Here is an 18521-nt window from a genome sequence, read left to right as displayed (position 1 = left end):
CATAGTTCCTAGTCCCATAATCCCATAGTCCCCAGTCCACAATCTCATAGTTCCTAGTCCCATAATCTCATATTTCCTAGTCCCATAATCCCATAGTTCCCAGTCCACAATCTCATAGTTCCTAGTCCCATAATCCCATAGTTCCCAGTCTACAGTCCCATATTTCTTAATCCTATAATCTCATAATGTCTAGTCAACAGTCTCATAGTTCCTATAATCTCAATTTCTAGTCCCATAGTTCCTAGTTCACAGTCCCATAATTCCATAGTTCCTAGTCCATGGTTCCAAGAGCCCATAGTTCCTAGTCCACAGTCCCATAATCCCATAGTTCCTAGTCCACAGTCCCATAATCTCATAGTTCCTTATCCACAGTCCTATAATACCATAGTTCCTAGTCCACAATCTCATAGTTCCTAGTCCCATAATCCCATAGTTCCTAGTCCCATAATCCAATAGTTCCTAGTCCACAGTCCCATAGTTCCTACTCCATAGTTCCCAGTCTACAGTCCCATATTTCCTAGTCCTATAATCTCATAATTTCTAGTCAACAGTCCCATAGTTCCTATAATCTCAATTTCTAGTCCCATATTTCCTAGTTCACAGTCCCATAACCCCATAGTTCCTAGTCCTACTAGTTCCTAGTCCACGGTTCCAAGAGCCCATAGTTCCTAGTTCACAATCCCATAGTTCCTAGTTCCATAATCCCATAGTTCCTAGTCCCATAATCCCATAGTTCCCAGTCCACAATCTCATAGTTCCTAGTCCCATAATCCCATAGTTCCCAGTCCACAATCTCATAGTTCCTAGTCCCATAGTTCCTAGTCCACAATCTCATAGTTCCTAGTCCCATAATCCCATAGTTCCCAGTCTACAGTCCCATATTTCTTAATCCTATAATCTCATAATGTCTAGTCAACAGTCTCATAGTTCCTATAATCTCAATTTCTAGTCCCATAGTTCCTAGTTCACAGTCCCATAATTCCATAGTTCCTAGTCCTACTAGTTCCTAGTCCATGGTTCCAAGAGCCCATAGTTCCTAGTCCACAGTCCCATAACCCCATAGTTCCTAGTTCACAGTCCCATAATTCCATAGTTCCTAGTCCCATAGTTCCTAGTCCACGGTTCCAAGAGCCCATAGTTCCTAGTTCACAATCCCATAGTTCCTAGTTCCATAATCCCATAGTTCCTAGTCCACTTTCCTATAGTTCCTAGTTCACAGTCCCATAATCCCATCTTTCCCAGTCTACAGTCCCATTTTTCACAGTTACATAATCCCATAGTGCTCATTTCACAGTCCCATTGTTCCTAATTCTGAGTCCCATTTGTGCTAGTACACAGTCCCGTAATCATTTTTCCCAGTTCACAGCCCTATAATCCCATAGTCCCTTGTTGACAGTACCATTGTTCCTAGTCCACAGTCCCATAGTCCATCTCAGGAGTGAGCAAGAGAAGGTGGGACAATGGAGAATGAACATAGCCACAGTCCCATAGACCAGAGGTTCTCATCCCAGTCCTCAAGACTCCCAACAGGCCATGTTTTGGGAATTTCTCTTAGATAAAATATCTGTCCGAAATACCAAACCATTGACTCTGATTTAAAGCACCTGTGCAAGATAAAAGGAAAACCTGCAAACATGGCCTGTTGGGGGTACTTGAGGACGGGGTTGAGAACCACGGCCTTGGACCATAGTCTGTAGTTCATAATCCCACAATCAATAGTCCTCAGTTCCCCAGCCCTCAGTCCATCTCAGGAGTGAGTAAGAGAAGGTGGTTTGTTCTCCATGGTTCCACTGTATATAGGAATTTCGCCATAGTCTCACAGTCCCATAGACCATAGTCTGTAGTCCATAGTCCCACAATCAATAGTCCCTAGTTCCCCAGTCCTTCTCGGCAGTGAGCAGGAGAAGAATACTACCCTCCTACGCACAGTGGGATTGTTGGAAAGGCACATAGCTATAGTCCCTATTCCCACTGCCGGTAGCCCACACTCCATAGTCCACCTTGGGAGAAGAAGGTGTCTATGTTCCTACATACAATGGGACAATGAAGAACGAAGGTAGCCACAGTCCCACAGTCCCACAATCGCATGACTGAAGTGAACACACAGATAACACATTATCACAAATCAGGATTTTATTGCGGTGGGGGGGGGGGGGGGCGCGTTACGCCTCCCTAGAAAAACAATCGTTGCATCATTTTCATGTCCCGAACCAGATCAATAGAAAGGACCTCCGGGATCCACAGCAGCAGAGAATCCGCCAATTCGGAGTTCATGGAGCAGAGTGTCAGCTCTGCGGTCATTGGGGTAAAGTTGGTGGAAGGTTCAGGAGGTGCAGGAGGGGCAGGCAGGACAGAACGATGAACACCGAGAACGACACGGAAACTCCGAGAGAGTCAACCAGGAGCCCCGACACTGCGCTGAAGGAGACCTTCCCCAGGACCTCCAGGGAGGACAGGAGGCTGTAATGACTGGCCTGCAGAGAGAAGAGAGCCTGAAATATGTCACCGTCACCTTAAAAGTCCATCGCCAGGTAAATACTACCCCCCACCCCATCTATCGAAATGCTCCAATGCCCTCCGGTGGGGGTCTTTGGGTGTCCAGGTCACTGCCTGTGTGACGCAGAAATTTCCTTTTGGCCGTCCAGCAGAGAAGTCCCCTCAGGCTGCAGAAGAGAGTGTGATGTCACTGTGAGGGGACTGTTGGGAACCAGCTGGACCGGGTGTACTTACAGCACCGGATGGGCGACCCCCACACCTGGAAATGGCGCTGGCGAGGGACCCGGGCGGTGCGATTAGGGACTACAACTTTCTACATAAGCTGAAGATAAAAACCACGCAGGAGGACTTGGATTGGGGGACGTTCTGCCCACAGAGAGGATTTCATGTGAGACCACCGTGAGGAGTATATAGAAACCTCCAGGGACCTCTGTCCCGTATCCTACAAACAGTCCCTCCCACCACGCCCTTCCACCGCGCCCTCCCACCGCACCCTCCCACCGCGCCCTCCCACCGCACCCTCCCACGCACCCTCCCACCACGCCCTCCCACCGCACCCTCCCACCGCGCCCTCCCACCGCGCCCTCCCACCGCGCCCTCCCACCGCGCCCTCCCACCGCGAAATCCCACCGCGCCCTCCCACCGCGAAATCCCACCACGCCCTCCCACCGCGCCCTCCCACCGCACCCTCCCACCGCACCCTCTCACCGCGCCCTCCCACCGCGCCCTCCCACCGCGAAATCCCACCACGCCCTCCCACCGCGCCCTCCCACCGCGAAATCCCACCGCGCCCTTCATCATACTTACAAAACTTCATTGCAAGAAGTGGCAGGGACTCTTCTCCCGTTCCTCTCCTCCAATTTATCCCCCTTCCCATCCATCTCCTCTCCTCCATCTCCTCCCGTCCCTCTCTTCTCCTCCATCTCCTCCCGTCCCTCTCTTCTCCTCCATCTCCTCCCTTCCCTCTCTTCACCTCCCGTCCCTCTCTTCTCCTCCATCTCCTCCCGTCCCTCTCTTCTCCTCCCGTCCCTCTCTTCTCCTCCATCTCCTCCCGTACCTCTCTTCTCCTCCATCCCCTCCCGTCCCTCTCTTCTCCTCCATCCCCTCCCGTCCCTCTCTTCTCCTCCATCCCCTCCCGTCCCTCTCTTCTCCTCCATCCCCTCCCGTCCCTCTCTTCTCCTCCATCCCCTCCCGTCCCCCTCTTCTCCTCCGGTTCCTCTCTTCTCCTCCATCTCTTCCCGTCCCTCTCTTCTCCTCCGGTTTCTCTCTTCTCCTCCATCTCCCCCTGTCCCTCTCTTCTCCTCCATCCCCTCCCGTCCCTCTCTTCTCCTCCCGTCCCTCTCTTCTCCTCCATCTCCTCCCGTCCCTCTCTTCATCTCCTCCCGTCCCTCTCTTCTCCTCCATCTCCTCCCGTCCCTCTCTTCTCCTCCATCTCCTCCCGTCCCTCTCTTCTCCTCCCGTACCTCTCTTCTCCTCCATCCCCTCCGTCCCTCTCTTCTCCTCCATCCCCTCCCGTCCCTCTCTTCTCCTCCATCCCCTCCCGTCCCTCTCTTCTCCTCCATCCCCTCCCGTCCCTCTCTTCTCCTCCATCCCCTCCCGTCCCTCTCTTCTCCTCCATCTCCTCCCGTCCCTCTCTTCTCCTCCCGTCCCTCTCTTCTCCTCCATCTCCTCCCGTCCCTCTCTTCTCCTCCCGTCCCTCTCTTCTCCTCCATCTCCTCCCGTCCCTCTCTTCTCCTCCCGTCCCTCTCTTCTCCTCCATCTCCTCCCGTACCTCTCTTCTCCTCCATCCCCTCCCGTCCCTCTCTTCTCCTCCATCCCCTCCCGTCCCTCTCTTCTCCTCCATCCCCTCCCGTCCCTCTCTTCTCCTCCATCCCCTCCCGTCCCCCTCTTCTCCTCCGGTTCCTCTCTTCTCCTCCATCTCTTCCCGTCCCTCTCTTCTCCTCCGGTTTCTCTCTTCTCCTCCATCTCCCCCCGTCCCTCTCTTCTCCTCCATCCCCTCCCGTCCCTCTCTTCTCCTCCCGTCCCTCTCTTCTCCTCCATCTCCTCCCGTCCCTCTCTTCATCTCCTCCCGTCCCTCTCTTCTCCTCCATCTCCTCCCGTCCCTCTCTTCTCCTCCATCTCCTCCCGTCCCTCTCTTCTCCTCCATCTCCTCCCTTCCCTCTCTTCTCCTCCCGTCCCTCTCTTCTCCTCCCGTACCTCTCTTCTCCTCCATCCCCTCCGTCCCTCTCTTCTCCTCCATCCCCTCCCGTCCCTCTCTTCTCCTCCATCCCCTCCCGTCCCTCTCTTCTCCTCCATCCCCTCCCGTCCCTCTCTTCTCCTCCATCCCCTCCCGTCCCTCTCTTCTCCTCCATCTCCTCCCGTCCCTCTCTTCTCCTCCCGTCCCTCTCTTCTCCTCCCGTCCCTCTCTTCTCCTCCATCTCCTCCCGTCCCTCTCTTCTCCTCCCGTCCCTCTCTTCTCCTCCATCTCCTCCCGTCCCTCTCTTCTCCTCCCGTCCCTCTCTTCTCCTCCATCTCCTCCCGTACCTCTCTTCTCCTCCATCCCCTCCTGTCCCTCTCTTCTCCTCCATCCCCTCCCGTCCCTCTCTTCTCCTCCATCCCCTCCCGTCCCCCTCTTCTCCTCCGGTTCCTCTCTTCTCCTCCATCTCTTCCCGTCCCTCTCTTCTCCTCCGGTTTCTCTCTTCTCCTCCATCTCCCCCTGTCCCTCTCTTCTCCTCCATCTCCTCCCGTCCCTCTCTTCTCCTCCATCTCCCCCCGTCCCTCTCTTCTCCTCCATCCCCTCCCGTCCCTCTCTTCTCCTCCATCCCGTCCCGTCCCTCTCTTCTCCTCCATCTCCTCCCGTCCCTCTCTTCTCCTCCCGTCCCTCTCTTCTCCTCCCGTCCCTCTCTTCTCCTCCATCTCCTCCTGTCCCTCTCTTCTCCTCCATCTCTTCTCCTCCATACATTTCCCCCCATCCATCTCTTCTCCTCCATCTCTTCCCGTCCATCTCCTCCGGTTCCTCTCTTCTCCTCCATCTCCCCCCCGTCCCTCTCTTCTCCTCCATCTCCTCCCATCCCTCTCTTCTCCTCCATCCCCTCCCGTCCCTCTCTTCTCCTCCATCCCCTCCCGTCCCTCTCTTCTCCTCCATCCCCTCCCGTCCCTCTCTTCTCCTCCATCCCCTCCCGTCCCTCTCTTCTCCTCCATCCCCTCCCGTCCCTCTCTTCTCCTCCGGTTCCTCTCTTCTCCTCCATCTCTTCCCGTCCCTCTCTTCTCCTCCGGTTCCTCTCTTCTCCTCCATCTCCCCCCCGTCCCTCTCTTCTCCTCCATCTCCTCCCGTCCCTCTCTTCTCCTCCATCCCCTCCCGTCCCTCTCTTCTCCTCCATCCCCTCCCGTTTCTCTCTTCTCCATCCCCTCCCGTCCCTCTCTTCTCCTCCATCCCCTCCCGTCCCTCTCTTCTCCTCCATCCCCTCCCGTCCCTCTCTTCTCCTCCATCCCCTCCCGTCCCTCTCTTCTCCTCCATCCCCTCCCGTCCCTCTCTTCTCCTCCCGTCCCTCTCTTCTCCTCCATCCCCTCCCGTCCCTCTCTTCTCCTCCATCTCCTCCCGTCCCTCTCTTCTCCTCCATCCCCTCCCGTCCCTCTCTTCTCCTCCATCCCCTCCCGTCCCTCTCTTCTCCTCCATCCCCTCCCGTCCCTCTCTTCTCCTCCATCCCCTCCCGTCCCTCTCTTCTCCTCCATCTCCTCCCGTCCCTCTCTTCTCCTCCATCTCCTCCCGTCCCTCTCTTCTCCTCCATCCCCTCCCGTCCCTCTCTTCTCCTCCATCTCCTCCCGTCCCTCTCTTCTACTCCATCCCCTCCCGTCCCTCTCTTCTCCTCCCATCCCTCTCTTCTCCTCCATCTCCTCCCGTCCCTCTCTTCTCCTCCATCTCCACCCATCCCTCTCTTCTCCTCCATCTCCGCCCGTCCCTCTCTTCTCCTCCATCTCCTCCCGTCCCTCTCTTCTCCTCCATTTCCTTCCCTCCCTCTCTTCTCCATTTCCTTCCCTCCCTCTCTTCTCCTCCATCCCCTACTGTCTCTCCTCTGCTGACCCTCTCCCCCACCCATTTCCTCTCGTCCCTCTCTTCTCTTCCTATACCTCTCTTTTCCTCCATCTCCTCCCATTCCTCCTCTGCCAACCCTCTCCCCATCCATCTCCTCCTTCCCTCTCCATCTACGCTCGTTTCTCTACTCCCTTCCAGTCCATCTCCTGCCACCCATCTCTTCCAGTCCCACTCATTCCTCTCCCCTCCCATCCATCTCCTCTCCTCCTGTCCCTCTCATGCTTTCCATCTCATCTCTCTCCTGCCGTCCCTCTTCTCTTGGCTGTCTTTTTCTTCTCCTGTCCCTATCCTCCATCTCCTCCAGGTCCTTTCCTCGGATGCATCTCACCCCCTGGTGGGACTTATTTTATAGAGTTAGAGACATTGGGGGGGATGGGCAGGAGAGGAGAGGAGTGTTTGTAGGAAAGCGGTGTGCCGTTCTGTGGTTACACTTTTATGTGTGGAGAGGAGAGGAGGACCAGGGATTTGGGTGACACCACAGCTGGACTTACAACACTGACCTGGATATTGGGGGTGAGCGGATGTGCTGAGTGGATGAAATGCATGGAGGGCAGCGAGTCAGGATGGGGGAGGGTAGACGGTCTTACCTGAATGCTGGGCCGGGCCTGGCGGGTGCAGAGCATCATCAGGGAGAAGGTGACGGTGGTGACAACTCCGGCCAGGAAATGCTGAACCACAACACTGAGCAGAAGACACGCTGAGGACAAGACACAGCAAATCATTACCAAGGGGACAGTGATCATCATCAGAGGAGGAGGGGACAGTGATCATCAGAGGAGGGGACAGTGATCATCAGAGGAGGGGACAGTGATCATCAGAGGAGGAGGGGACAGTGATCATCAGGGACAGTGATCATCAGAGGAGAGGACAGTGATCATCAGAGGAGGAGGGGACAGTGATCATCAGAGGAGAGGACAGTGATCATCATCATCAGAGGAGGGGACAGTGATCATCAGAGGAGGGGACAGCGATCATCAGAGGAGGAGGGGACAGTGATCATCAGAGGAGGAGGGGACAGTGATCATCAGAGGAGAGGACAGTGATCATCAGAGGAGGGGACAGTGATCATCAGAGGAGGAGAGGACAGTGATCATCAGAGGAGGAGGGGACAGTGATCATCAGGGACAGTGATCATCAGAGGAGAGGACAGTGATCATCAGAGGAGGAGGGGACAGTGATCATCATCATCAGAGGAGGAGGGGACAGCGATCATCAGAGGAGGAGAGGACAGCGATCATCAGAGGAGGAGAGGACAGCGATCATCAGAGGAGGAGAGGACAGCGATCATCAGAGGAGGAGAGGACAGCGATCATCAGAGGAGGAGAGGACAGCGATCATCAGAGGAGGAGAGGACAGCGATCATCAGAGGAGGAGGGGACAGCGATCAGAGGAGGAGGGGACAGTGATCATCAGAGGAGGAGAGGACAGTGATCATCAGAGGAGGAGGGGACAGTGATCAGAGGAGGAGGAGGGGACAGTGATCAGAGGAGGAGGGGACAGTGAACATCTGAGGAGGAGGGGACAGTGATCATCAGAGGAGGAGGGGACAGTGATCATCAGAGGAGGAGGGGACAGTGATCATCAGAGGAGGAGAGGACAGTGATCATCAGAGGAGGAGAGGACAGTGATCATCAGAGGAGGAGAGGACAGTGATCATCAGAGGAGGAGAGGACAGCGATCATCAGAGGAGGAGAGGACAGCGATCATCAGAGGAGGAGGGGACAGCGATCAGAGGAGGAGAGGACAGTGATCATCATCATCAGAGGAGGAGAGGACAGCGATCATCAGAGGAGGAGAGGACAGCGATCATCAGAGGAGGAGAGGACAGTGATCATCAGAGGAGGAGGGGACAGCGATCATCAGAGGAGGAGAGGACAGCGATCATCAGAGGAGGAGAGGACAGCGATCATCAGAGGAGGAGAGGACAGCGATCATCAGAGGAGGAGAGGACAGTGATCATCAGAGGAGGGGACAGTGATCATTGTGTAGTAAACCAGCACTGCCTGAATACAATATAATCTAAGCCTTGCACTAAATAATGGAAGCCCCACAAAAAATGCTTACCATAGTCTGGCAGCTCCCCCCAAATCAGCAATGAAGTATTTACACTTTTATTTATAGGTGTGGGCACCCCTTCCAATCCCTGGGGGCCTGTCAGGTAGGCTGTAGAGGCCCCACAGTTCCTAATGCCAGCCCTGGATTTCACTGTCATCAGCAGGAATCAAATCTTCTAAAGATGATCCAGCAGACACGTGACTTATGCCGCGTACACACGAGCGGATTGTATGGCGTACTTAGTCCGTTGAAACACATTTCAGCGGACAGTCCGCTCGTGTGTGGGCTTCAGCGGACTTTTTCAGCGTGCAGTCCGGAGTACTAAGATTTTTAGTTTTTCCAAAATTCTGTCCGTCGTACTTTGGTTTCAGCGGACAGTCCGCTCATCAGTAGGCTAGTTGGACGGACTAAGAATGGCGCATGCTCAGAAAGGATTTACACGGCGGAAGGTTGCATTGCTGTGTATTGGACTTCCTATTTCTAGTCCCGTCATACGTGCTGTACACGTCATCACGCAAGCTTTCGAAGGACTGTTTGTGCATCCGTGTGTGGTCAAGTCCATTCAGTGGAAAGTACGCCGGATTGTCCGTCGGATTGTATGACGGACTAAGTACCCCAAACAATCCGCTCGTGTGTACGCGGCATTAGAGGCTTTAGCTCCACCAGCACACATGGGTGATTTGACCTCAGCTCCACCAGCATACAAGGGTGATATCACCTAAGCTCCATCAGCCCACATGAGTAATATCACCTCAGCTCTACCAGCACACATAGGAAATATCACCTCATCTCCACAAAACACATTGATACTATCGCCTCAGTTCCACCAGCGCACATGGCTCATATAACCTCAGCTCTACCAGCACACATGGGTGAAATCATCTCAGCTCCACCAGCAACCATGGCAAATATCACCTTAAAGCAGGAGTAAACCTGCTGACATTTTATTTTATTTTTATTTTTATTTTTTTAAGACCTGCAAGGGAAAAGGCATAATGAGCTACTATGCACCACATACTAGCTCATTATGAAATACTTACCTTAGAAAGAGGCCTCAAAATCTCACCTGATCCACGCCGAGGGAGCTGACATGTTCCCTCGGTGTGTCTTCCGGGTATCGCGGTTCCGGCGCTGTGAGTGGCCCGGAGCTGCGATATCATCACTCCCGCGGCCCGGTGTCCCCTGTACTTATGCGCTGCTGCAGTCAGCGGCTTTTTTTTTTTTACCTACAGGAAGGCCTTATTATAGGCTCACCTGTAGGTAAAAGTAAAAAAAATAAAAATAAAAGACTATACAACCGCTTTAACTCAACTAGAGCACAATGTCACCTCATCTCCACCAGAACACATTGCTGTTATCATCTCGGTTCCACCAGCGCACATGGCTAATATAACCTCAGCTCTACCAGCACACATGGGTGAAATCATCCCAGCTCCACCAGCAACCATGGCAAATATTACCTTAACCGGACTAGAGCACATGGGAAATGTCACCTCATCTCCACCAGAACACATTGCTGTTATCATCTCGGTTCCACCAGCACACACGGGTGATATCATCTCAATTCCAACGGCACACATTGGTGAAAATAATAACCATGGCCTTGAATTTAGTGCAAATCCCCTCATATGGAGGGAGATTTACTAAAATTGGAGCAGAGAATCCAGGTTTTATTGTCAAAGCTTAATTGGACAAGCTGAAGTTAGAAGCTGATTGGCTCCCATGCAGAGCCGTGCCAGATTCAGTAACTCTCCCCCATAAAAATCTAAGATCGGCACCAGGGCGGCCCATTCCATCTTACCTTTCACAAGGCTCGAGTCTTTACCGAGAGCGGAGAGGAGTAACGTCTGGAGGACGAGGCAGGAGAGGCGCAAACTCAGAACAGTCCCCAGCAGCGACTTGATGGACCTGCAGGAGAAGGTAGAAGACGAGGACATGATAGACTACGGGCCCGTCACACCTCCGGGGTGAACATACATTGTACCCGTCACACCTCCGGGGTGAACATACATTGTACCCGTCACACCTCCGGGGTGAACATACATTGCCCCCGTCACACCTCCGGGGTGAACATACATTGTACCCGTCACACCTCCGGGATGAACATACATTGTACCCGTCACACCTCCGGGATGAACATACATTGCGCCCGTCACACCTCCGGGATAAACATACATTGCACCCGTCACACCTCCGGGATAAACATACATTGTACCCGTCACACCTCCGTGATGATCATACATTGCGCCCGTCACACCTCCGGGATGAACATACATTGTGCCCGTCACACCTCCGGGATGAACATACATTGTGCTAGTCACACCTCCGGGATGAACATACATTGTGCTCGTCACACCTCCGGGATGAACATACATTGCGCCCGTCACACCTCCGGGATGAACATACATTGTGCCCGTCACACCTCCGGGATGAACATACATTGTGCTCGTCACACCTCCGGGATGAACATACATTGCGCCCGTCACACCTCCGGGATGAACATACATTGTGCCCGTCACACCTCCGGGATGAACATACATTGTGCCCGTCACACCTCCGGGATGAACATACATTACCCCTGTCACACCTCCGGGATGAACATACATTCCTGTCACCCCTGTCACACCTCCGGGATGAACATACATTACCCCTGTCACACCTCCGGGATGAACATACATTGTACCCGTCACACCTCCGGGATGAACATACATTGACCCCTCTCCCCCGCCCTCACACCTCCGGGATGAACATACATTACCCCTGTCACACCTCGGGAAGAACATACATTGCGCCTGTCACACCTCCGGGATGAACATACATTGCGCCCGTCACACCTCCGGGATGAACATACATTGTGCCCGTCGATGAACATACATTGTGCCCGTCACACCTCCGGGATGAACATACATTACCCCTGTCACACCTCCGGGATGAACATACATTACCCCTGTCACACCTCCGGGATGAACATACATTGCGCCCGTCACACCTCCGGGATGAACATACATTGTACCCGTCACACCTCCGGGATGAACATACATTGCGCCCGTCACACCTCCGGGATGAACATACATTGTACCCGTCACACCTCCGGGATGAACATACATTGCGCCCGTCACACCTCCGGGATGATCATACATTGTACCCGTCACACCTCCGGGATGAACATACATTACCCCTGTCACACCTCCGGGATGAACATACATTACCCCTGTCACACCTCCGGGATGAACATACATTACCCCTGTCACACCTCCGGGATGAACATACATTGTACCCGTCACACCTCCGGGATGAACATACATTGCGCCCGTCACACCTCCGGGATGATCATACATTGTACCCGTCACACCTCCGGGATGAACATACATTACCCCTGTCACACCTCCGGGATGAACATACATTACCCCTGTCACACCTCCGGGATGAACATACATTACCCCTGTCACACCTCCGGGATGAACATACATTGTACCCGTCACACCTCCGGGATGAACATACATTGCGCCCGTCACACCTCCGGGATGAACATACATTACCCCTGTCACACCTCCGGGATGAACATACATTACCCCTGTCACACCTCCGGGATGAACATACATTACCCCTGTCACACCTCCGGGATGAACATACATTGTACCCGTCACACCTCCGGGATGAACATACATTGTGCCCGTCACACCTCCGGGATGAACATACATTACCCCTGTCACACCTCCGGGATGAACATACATTACCCCTGTCACACCTCCGGGATGAACATACATTACCCCTGTCACACCTCCGGGATGAACATACATTGTACCCGTCACACCTCCGGGATGAACATACATTGTACCCGTCACACCTCCGGGATGAACATACATTGCGCCTGTCACACCTCCGGGATGAATGGGAATAGAAGAGCAGCGTGTCTGACCATCCGAGGAGACCGCAGAGCCTGACTGAACCACATACAGCGCCTGGAAAAAGTATTCACACCCCTCGAAATTCCCCACATTTTGTTACACCCAAAAACCATAAATGTATTTTATTGGGATTTTATGTGATGGACCAACACAAAGTGTCACATAATTGTGAAGTGGAAGGAAAATGATAAATGATACAAATAAATCTGTGGAAAGTGTGGGGGAGGGGAGGGGCATTTGTATTCAGCCCCCTTTACTCTGATACCCCTAACTAAAATCTAGGGGAACAAATTGTCTTCAGAAGTCACCTAATTAGTAAATAGAGCCCACCTGTGTGTCATTTAATCTCAGTATAAATACAGCTGTTCTGTGAAGCCCTCAGAGGTTTGTTAGAGAACCTTAGTGAACAAACAGCATCATGAAGGCCAAGGAACACACCAGACAGGTCAGGGATAAAGTTGTGGAGAAGTATAAAGCAGGGTTCGGTTATAATAAAATCTCCCAAGCTTTGACCATCTCACAGAGCTCTGTTCAATCCATCATCGGAAAATGGAAAGAGTATGGCACAACCGCAAACCTACCAAGACATGGCCGTCCACCTAAAACTGACCGGGCCGGGCAAGGAGAGCATTCATCAGAGAAGAGCCAAGAGGTCCATGGTAACTCTGGAGGAGCTGCAGAGATCCACAGCTCAGGGGGGAGAATCTGTCCACAGGACAACTATTAGTCGTCTCTCCACAAATCTGCCCTTTATGGAAGAGTGACAAGAAGAAAGACATTGGAGAAAGAAAGTCATAAGAAGTCCTGTTTGTAGTTTGTGAGAAGCCATGTGGGGGAGGGGGCAGCAAACATGTGGAAGAAGGTGATCTGGTCAGAGGAGACCAAAATTCTACTTTATGGCCTAAAAGCAAAACGCTATGTGTGGGGAAAACTAACACCGCCCATCCCCCGAACACACCATCCCCACCGTGAGACATGGTGGTGGCAGCATCATGTGGTGGGGATGGTTTTCTTCAGCAGGGACAGGGAAGCTGGTCAGAGTTGATGGGAAGATGGATGGAGACAAATACAGGACAATCTTAGAAGAAAACCTGTTAGAGTCGGCAGAAGACTTGAGACCGGGGCGGAGGTTCCCCTTCCAGCAGGACAACGACCCGAAACATCCAGCCAGAGCTACAATGGAATGGTTTACATCAAAGCATATTCATGTGTTAGAATGGCCCAGTCACAGTCCAGACCTAAATCCCATTGAGAATCTGTGGCCAGACCTGAAAATTGCTGATCACAGACGCTCTCCATCCAATCTGACAGAGCTTGAGATATTTTACAAAGAAGAAGAATGGGCAGAAATGTCCTCTCTAGATGTGCAAAGCTGGTAGAGACACCCCCAAAAAGACTTGTAGAGAAAGGGGGTTCTACAAAGTATTGACTCCGGGGGGCGCCATACAAATGCCCCTCCCCCACACTTTTCACATATTTGTATCATTTATCATTTTCCTCCCACTTCACAATTATGTGACACTTTGTGTTGGTCCATCACATAAAATCCCAATAAAATACATTTATGGTTTTGGTCGTAACAAAATGTGGGGAATGTCAAGGGGTATGAATACTTTTTCAAGGCACTGTATTCAGCAGGTGGGCTCAGACAGAAGACCTACAACCATCTAGATCAACCTTTTCAACACAGAGGAACCCCTCAAATAGTTCTCCGGTCTCGGGGGACCCTCTGCTAAAAATGAGAGATCTACAGCTCATGATACATTAGTGTGATGGTCGGTGGGAAGAATTACCCCCCTTACAGAGAGCTAAAAAGATCAATGGTGTCGGTGGGAACTTATCTGAGAGGGAGAGAGGAAATTTCCCAATGCTGAAGGAACCCCTACAACCTCTGGAGGGACCCCTACAACCTCTGGAGGGACCCCTACAACCTCTGGAGGGACCCTGGTTGAGAATCACTGATCTAGATGGTAATCTGAGGGCCACAGATGGGTGCTGAGCAGATTATCTAAGCCACGCATCAGATTATGCTTTATATGTAGGGGGGAGGAAGCACAGAAGAACCTATTCTGCATAACAGTAATATCGGGCCCATCTTGCTGTCTGCGGTTTGGCAGGCCTTTAGGGGCCCTTTCAGATATATCCAACTGGAGGGAGTCCAGAAAAGAGCAACAAAGCTAAAAAGGGGTCAGGAAGACCTCAGTTATGGGGGGGATGGAGGAGCTCAGTTATGGGGGATGGAGGAGATCAGTTATGGGGGATGCAGCAGCTCAGTTATGGGGGATGGAGGAGATCAGTTATGGGGGGTGGAGGAGATCAGTTATGGGGGGTGGAGGAGATCAGTTATGGGGGGTGGAGGAGATCAGTTATGGGGGGTGGAGGAGGTCAGTTATGGGGGGTGGAGGAGGTCAGTTATGGGGGATGGAGGAGATCAGTTATGGGGGGTGGAGGAGATCAGTTATGGGGGGTGGAGGAGATCAGTTATGGGGGGTGGAGGAGCTCAGTTATGGGGGATGGAGCAGATCAGTTATGGGGGATGGAGGAGCTCAGTTATGGGGGGTGGAGGAGGTCAGTTATGGGGGATGGAGGAGATCAGTTATGGGGGGTGGAGGAGATCAGTTATGGGGGGTGGAGGAGATCAGTTATGGGGGATGGAGCAGATCAGTTATGGGGGATGGAGCAGATCAGTTATGGGGGGTGGAGGAGATCAGTTATGGGGGGTGGAGGAGATCAGTTATGGGGGGTGGAGGAGGTCAGTTATGGGGGGTGGAGGAGGTCAGTTATGGGGGATGGAGGAGATCAGTTATGGGGGGTGGAGGAGATCAGTTATGGGGGGTGGAGGAGATCAGTTATGGGGGACGGAGGAGATCAGTTATGGGGGGTGGAGGAGCTCAGTTATGGGGGATGGAGCAGATCAGTTATGGGAGATGGAGGAGATCAGTTATGGGGGACGGAGGAGATCAGTTATGGGGGATGGAGGAGATCAGTTATGGGGGGTGGAGGAGATCAGTTATGGGGGGTGGAGGAGATCAGTTATGGGGATGGAGGAGATCAGTTATGGGGGACGGAGGAGATCAGTTATGGGGGGTGGAGGAGATCAGTTATGGGGGATGGAGGAGATCAGTTATGGGGGACGGAGGAGATCAGTTATGGGGGGTGGAGGAGATCAGTTATGGGGGGTGGAGGAGGTCAGTTATGGGGGGTGGAGGAGGTCAGTTATGGGGGATGGAGGAGATCAGTTATGGGGGGTGGAGGAGATCAGTTATGGGGGGTGGAGGAGATCAGTTATGGGGGACGGAGGAGATCAGTTATGGGGGGTGGAGGAGCTCAGTTATGGGGGATGGAGCAGATCAGTTATGGGAGATGGAGGAGATCAGTTATGGGGGACGGAGGAGATCAGTTATGGGGGATGGAGGAGATCAGTTATGGGGGGTGGAGGAGATCAGTTATGGGGGGTGGAGGAGATCAGTTATGGGGATGGAGGAGATCAGTTATGGGGGACGGAGGAGATCAGTTATGGGGGGTGGAGGAGATCAGTTATGGGGGATGGAGGAGATCAGTTATGGGGGGTGGAGGAGATCAGTTATGGGGGGTGGAGGAGATCAGTTATGGGGATGGAGGAGATCAGTTATGGGGGACGGAGGAGATCAGTTATGGGGGATGGAGGAGATCAGTTATGGGGATGGAGGAGATCAGTTATGGGGGACGGAGGAGATCAGTTATGGGGGATGGAGGAGATCAGTTATGGGGGACGGAGGAGATCAGTTATGGGGGATGGAGGAGATCAGTTATGGGGGGTGGAGGAGATCAGTTATGGGGGATGGAGGAGATCAGTTATGGGGATGGAGGAGATCAGTTATGGGGGACGGAGGAGATCAGTTATGGGGGATGGAGGAGATCAGTTATGGGGGACGGAGGAGATCAGTTATGGGGGATGGAGGAGATCAGTTATGGGGGGTGGAGGAGATCAGTTATGGGGGACGGAGGAGATCAGTTATGGGGGATGGAGGAGATCAGTTATGGGGGGTGGAGGAGATCAGTTATGGGCCTTACCTGCCCTTGCCAAGCACCATTCCTCCGAGAGTCGAGCCTACAATGGACGCCATCAGTGCCAGGATCCCATTCCAGATCCCGAGGTCAGCGGGAGAGACACCGGAATCCAGGAGTAGGAGGGGAACCATAGAGAGAGAGCCCTGCTCACCTGTGGAGGGTCACTGTGTTAGAGATGGAGAACAGGCAGAGGTCACCAGGACAGGCAGAGGACACCGGGAGACACAAAGGGGACACACAGGGGGGACACACAGGGGGGGACACACAGGGGGGGACACACAGGGGGGGACACACAGGGGGGGACACACAGGGGGGGACACACAGGGGGGGACACACAGGGGGGACACTGGAAAGAGGACCTCAGGACAGGCAGACAACACCGGGCCTCACCTCACTCACCCAGCTTGTAGATCAGAACATAGACGATGGTCCAGGCGGTCCCTGGCACTCGGACCACACTTGACACCAGGCCGCCCAGACTCAACTTTCTTTTTTGTCTCCTTGGAGTTTCCTGGAGATGCTGGCTCCTCCCCTTTGAGGGCTCTCGCCCACCAAGCACACAACGTTGCCAGAAGATATCCAACGGAAAGAAGCAGAAAGACCGTCCTCCATCCCAAGATATCCAGCAAGGTGAGAGCGCCCCCTCCGGCCAGCACTGAGCCCAGCTTGTAGGCCACCACCTGGAGAGAGTTGCCCACCCCCACCTGCTCCCGCGTGAGGACCGCCACAGTCACTGCGTCCAAAGCCACGTCCTGCATGGAGGACAGAATGTGCATGAGCAGGAGGAGCCAGGCCAGAGAGGTGAACGCGGTTCCAGGGGGCAGCAGTGAGCACAGGAGACAACAGGCACACAGTCCTCCTGTACAGAGCAGAAGCCACGTCCGGCGGCTCCACAATCCACCCACCAGTGGAGACCACATGACCTTCAGCAGCCATGGCAGGTACAAGACTCTGGTGAGGCCAATGTGGGAGAGGGAGAGACCCTGGGTGCGAAGGAGGACTGGAAGGAGGCCAGACTGGAGGCCATACGGGAAACCCTGGACCAAGTAGAGGACCCCCAGAGGGATGTACGGACTGGACAGGGGGGATAGAAGGCGACCAGCACCAGGAGAATCCACACTGTGAAGCATGGCGGAGAACTCTATTCTAGAGGGTGGGGGAAGGGTGGCTTCATGTGCTGCAGGGTAGGAGGGTGGAGAAGGAACGGGGAGGATAGACGGTTATGGCAGAGGAGGTAAAAGATGGCATATGGGTGGCAGGATGGGGAAAGAGATGTACAAGATGGCCGAAAGTCATGGAGGACTCTGGGTAGTAATGAAGGGTGGAGTCTGGAGGGGGGGGGATGGGTGAATAGTGAGTTGGTGTGAAAGGGACAGAGGATTATGGGAATTGGAATAGAAGGTGGGGGATGGAGTATACAGGGGGATGAGAGAGATGGATGGGGTATGGGGGGGGGGGGGGGTTACAGTTAAGTAAAAAGGTTTATGGGAAGTGGGGTAGATGTAGGAATGGGGGAGGTGTGTGGAGGATTATGGGGTAGAGGGGTATGAAGGATTATGGGGTAGAGGGGTATGAGGGGGGAGGGGTATGGATGTAGAGGGGGAGGGGTATGGATGTAGAGGGAGAGGGGTATGAAGGATTATGGGGTAGAGGGGTATGAGGGGGGAGGGGTATGGATGTAGAGGGGGAGGGGTATGAAGGATTATGGGGTAGAGGGGTATGAGGGGGGAGGGGTATGGATGTAGAGGGGGAGGGGTATGAAGGATTATGGGGTAGAGGGGTATGAGGGGGGAGGGGTATGGATGTAGAGGGGGAGGGGTATGGATGTAGGGAGGGGCGGGGGTTGTACGGGGTTACTCTTCACTCCCCTTCTTGTAGAATCTGTTGGCTCTGAAAAAGAAATAAATGACAGTAATAGATGGTGACAGGTCCTCTTTATG

At 53.5% G+C, this 18521-nt stretch overlaps 1 protein-coding gene across 1 annotated transcript; it reads right to left on the bottom strand.

Moving 5' to 3' along the window:
• Nucleotides 1-2132: 2132 nt before the first annotated feature.
• On the bottom strand, nt 2133-18472 carry SLC33A2 (solute carrier family 33 member 2). The gene is given in 6 exon segments (XM_077490463.1): nt 2133-2474; nt 7156-7265; nt 10425-10531; nt 16585-16732; nt 16981-17074; nt 17076-18472. Coding segments are annotated over 6 exon segments (1272 nt in total). The 5' UTR covers nt 17712-18472; the 3' UTR covers nt 2133-2297.
• Nucleotides 18473-18521: the final 49 nt, after the last annotated feature.

The sequence above is a fragment of the Lithobates pipiens genome, unplaced genomic scaffold (genome assembly GCF_037356315.1).
Source record: "Lithobates pipiens isolate NorthernLeopardFrog02 unplaced genomic scaffold, aLitPip1_a1.2 Scaffold_19, whole genome shotgun sequence".
NCBI classification, from domain to species: Eukaryota; Metazoa; Chordata; class Amphibia; order Anura; family Ranidae; genus Lithobates; species Lithobates pipiens.
This window is presented reverse-complemented; position numbering and strand designations above follow the sequence as displayed.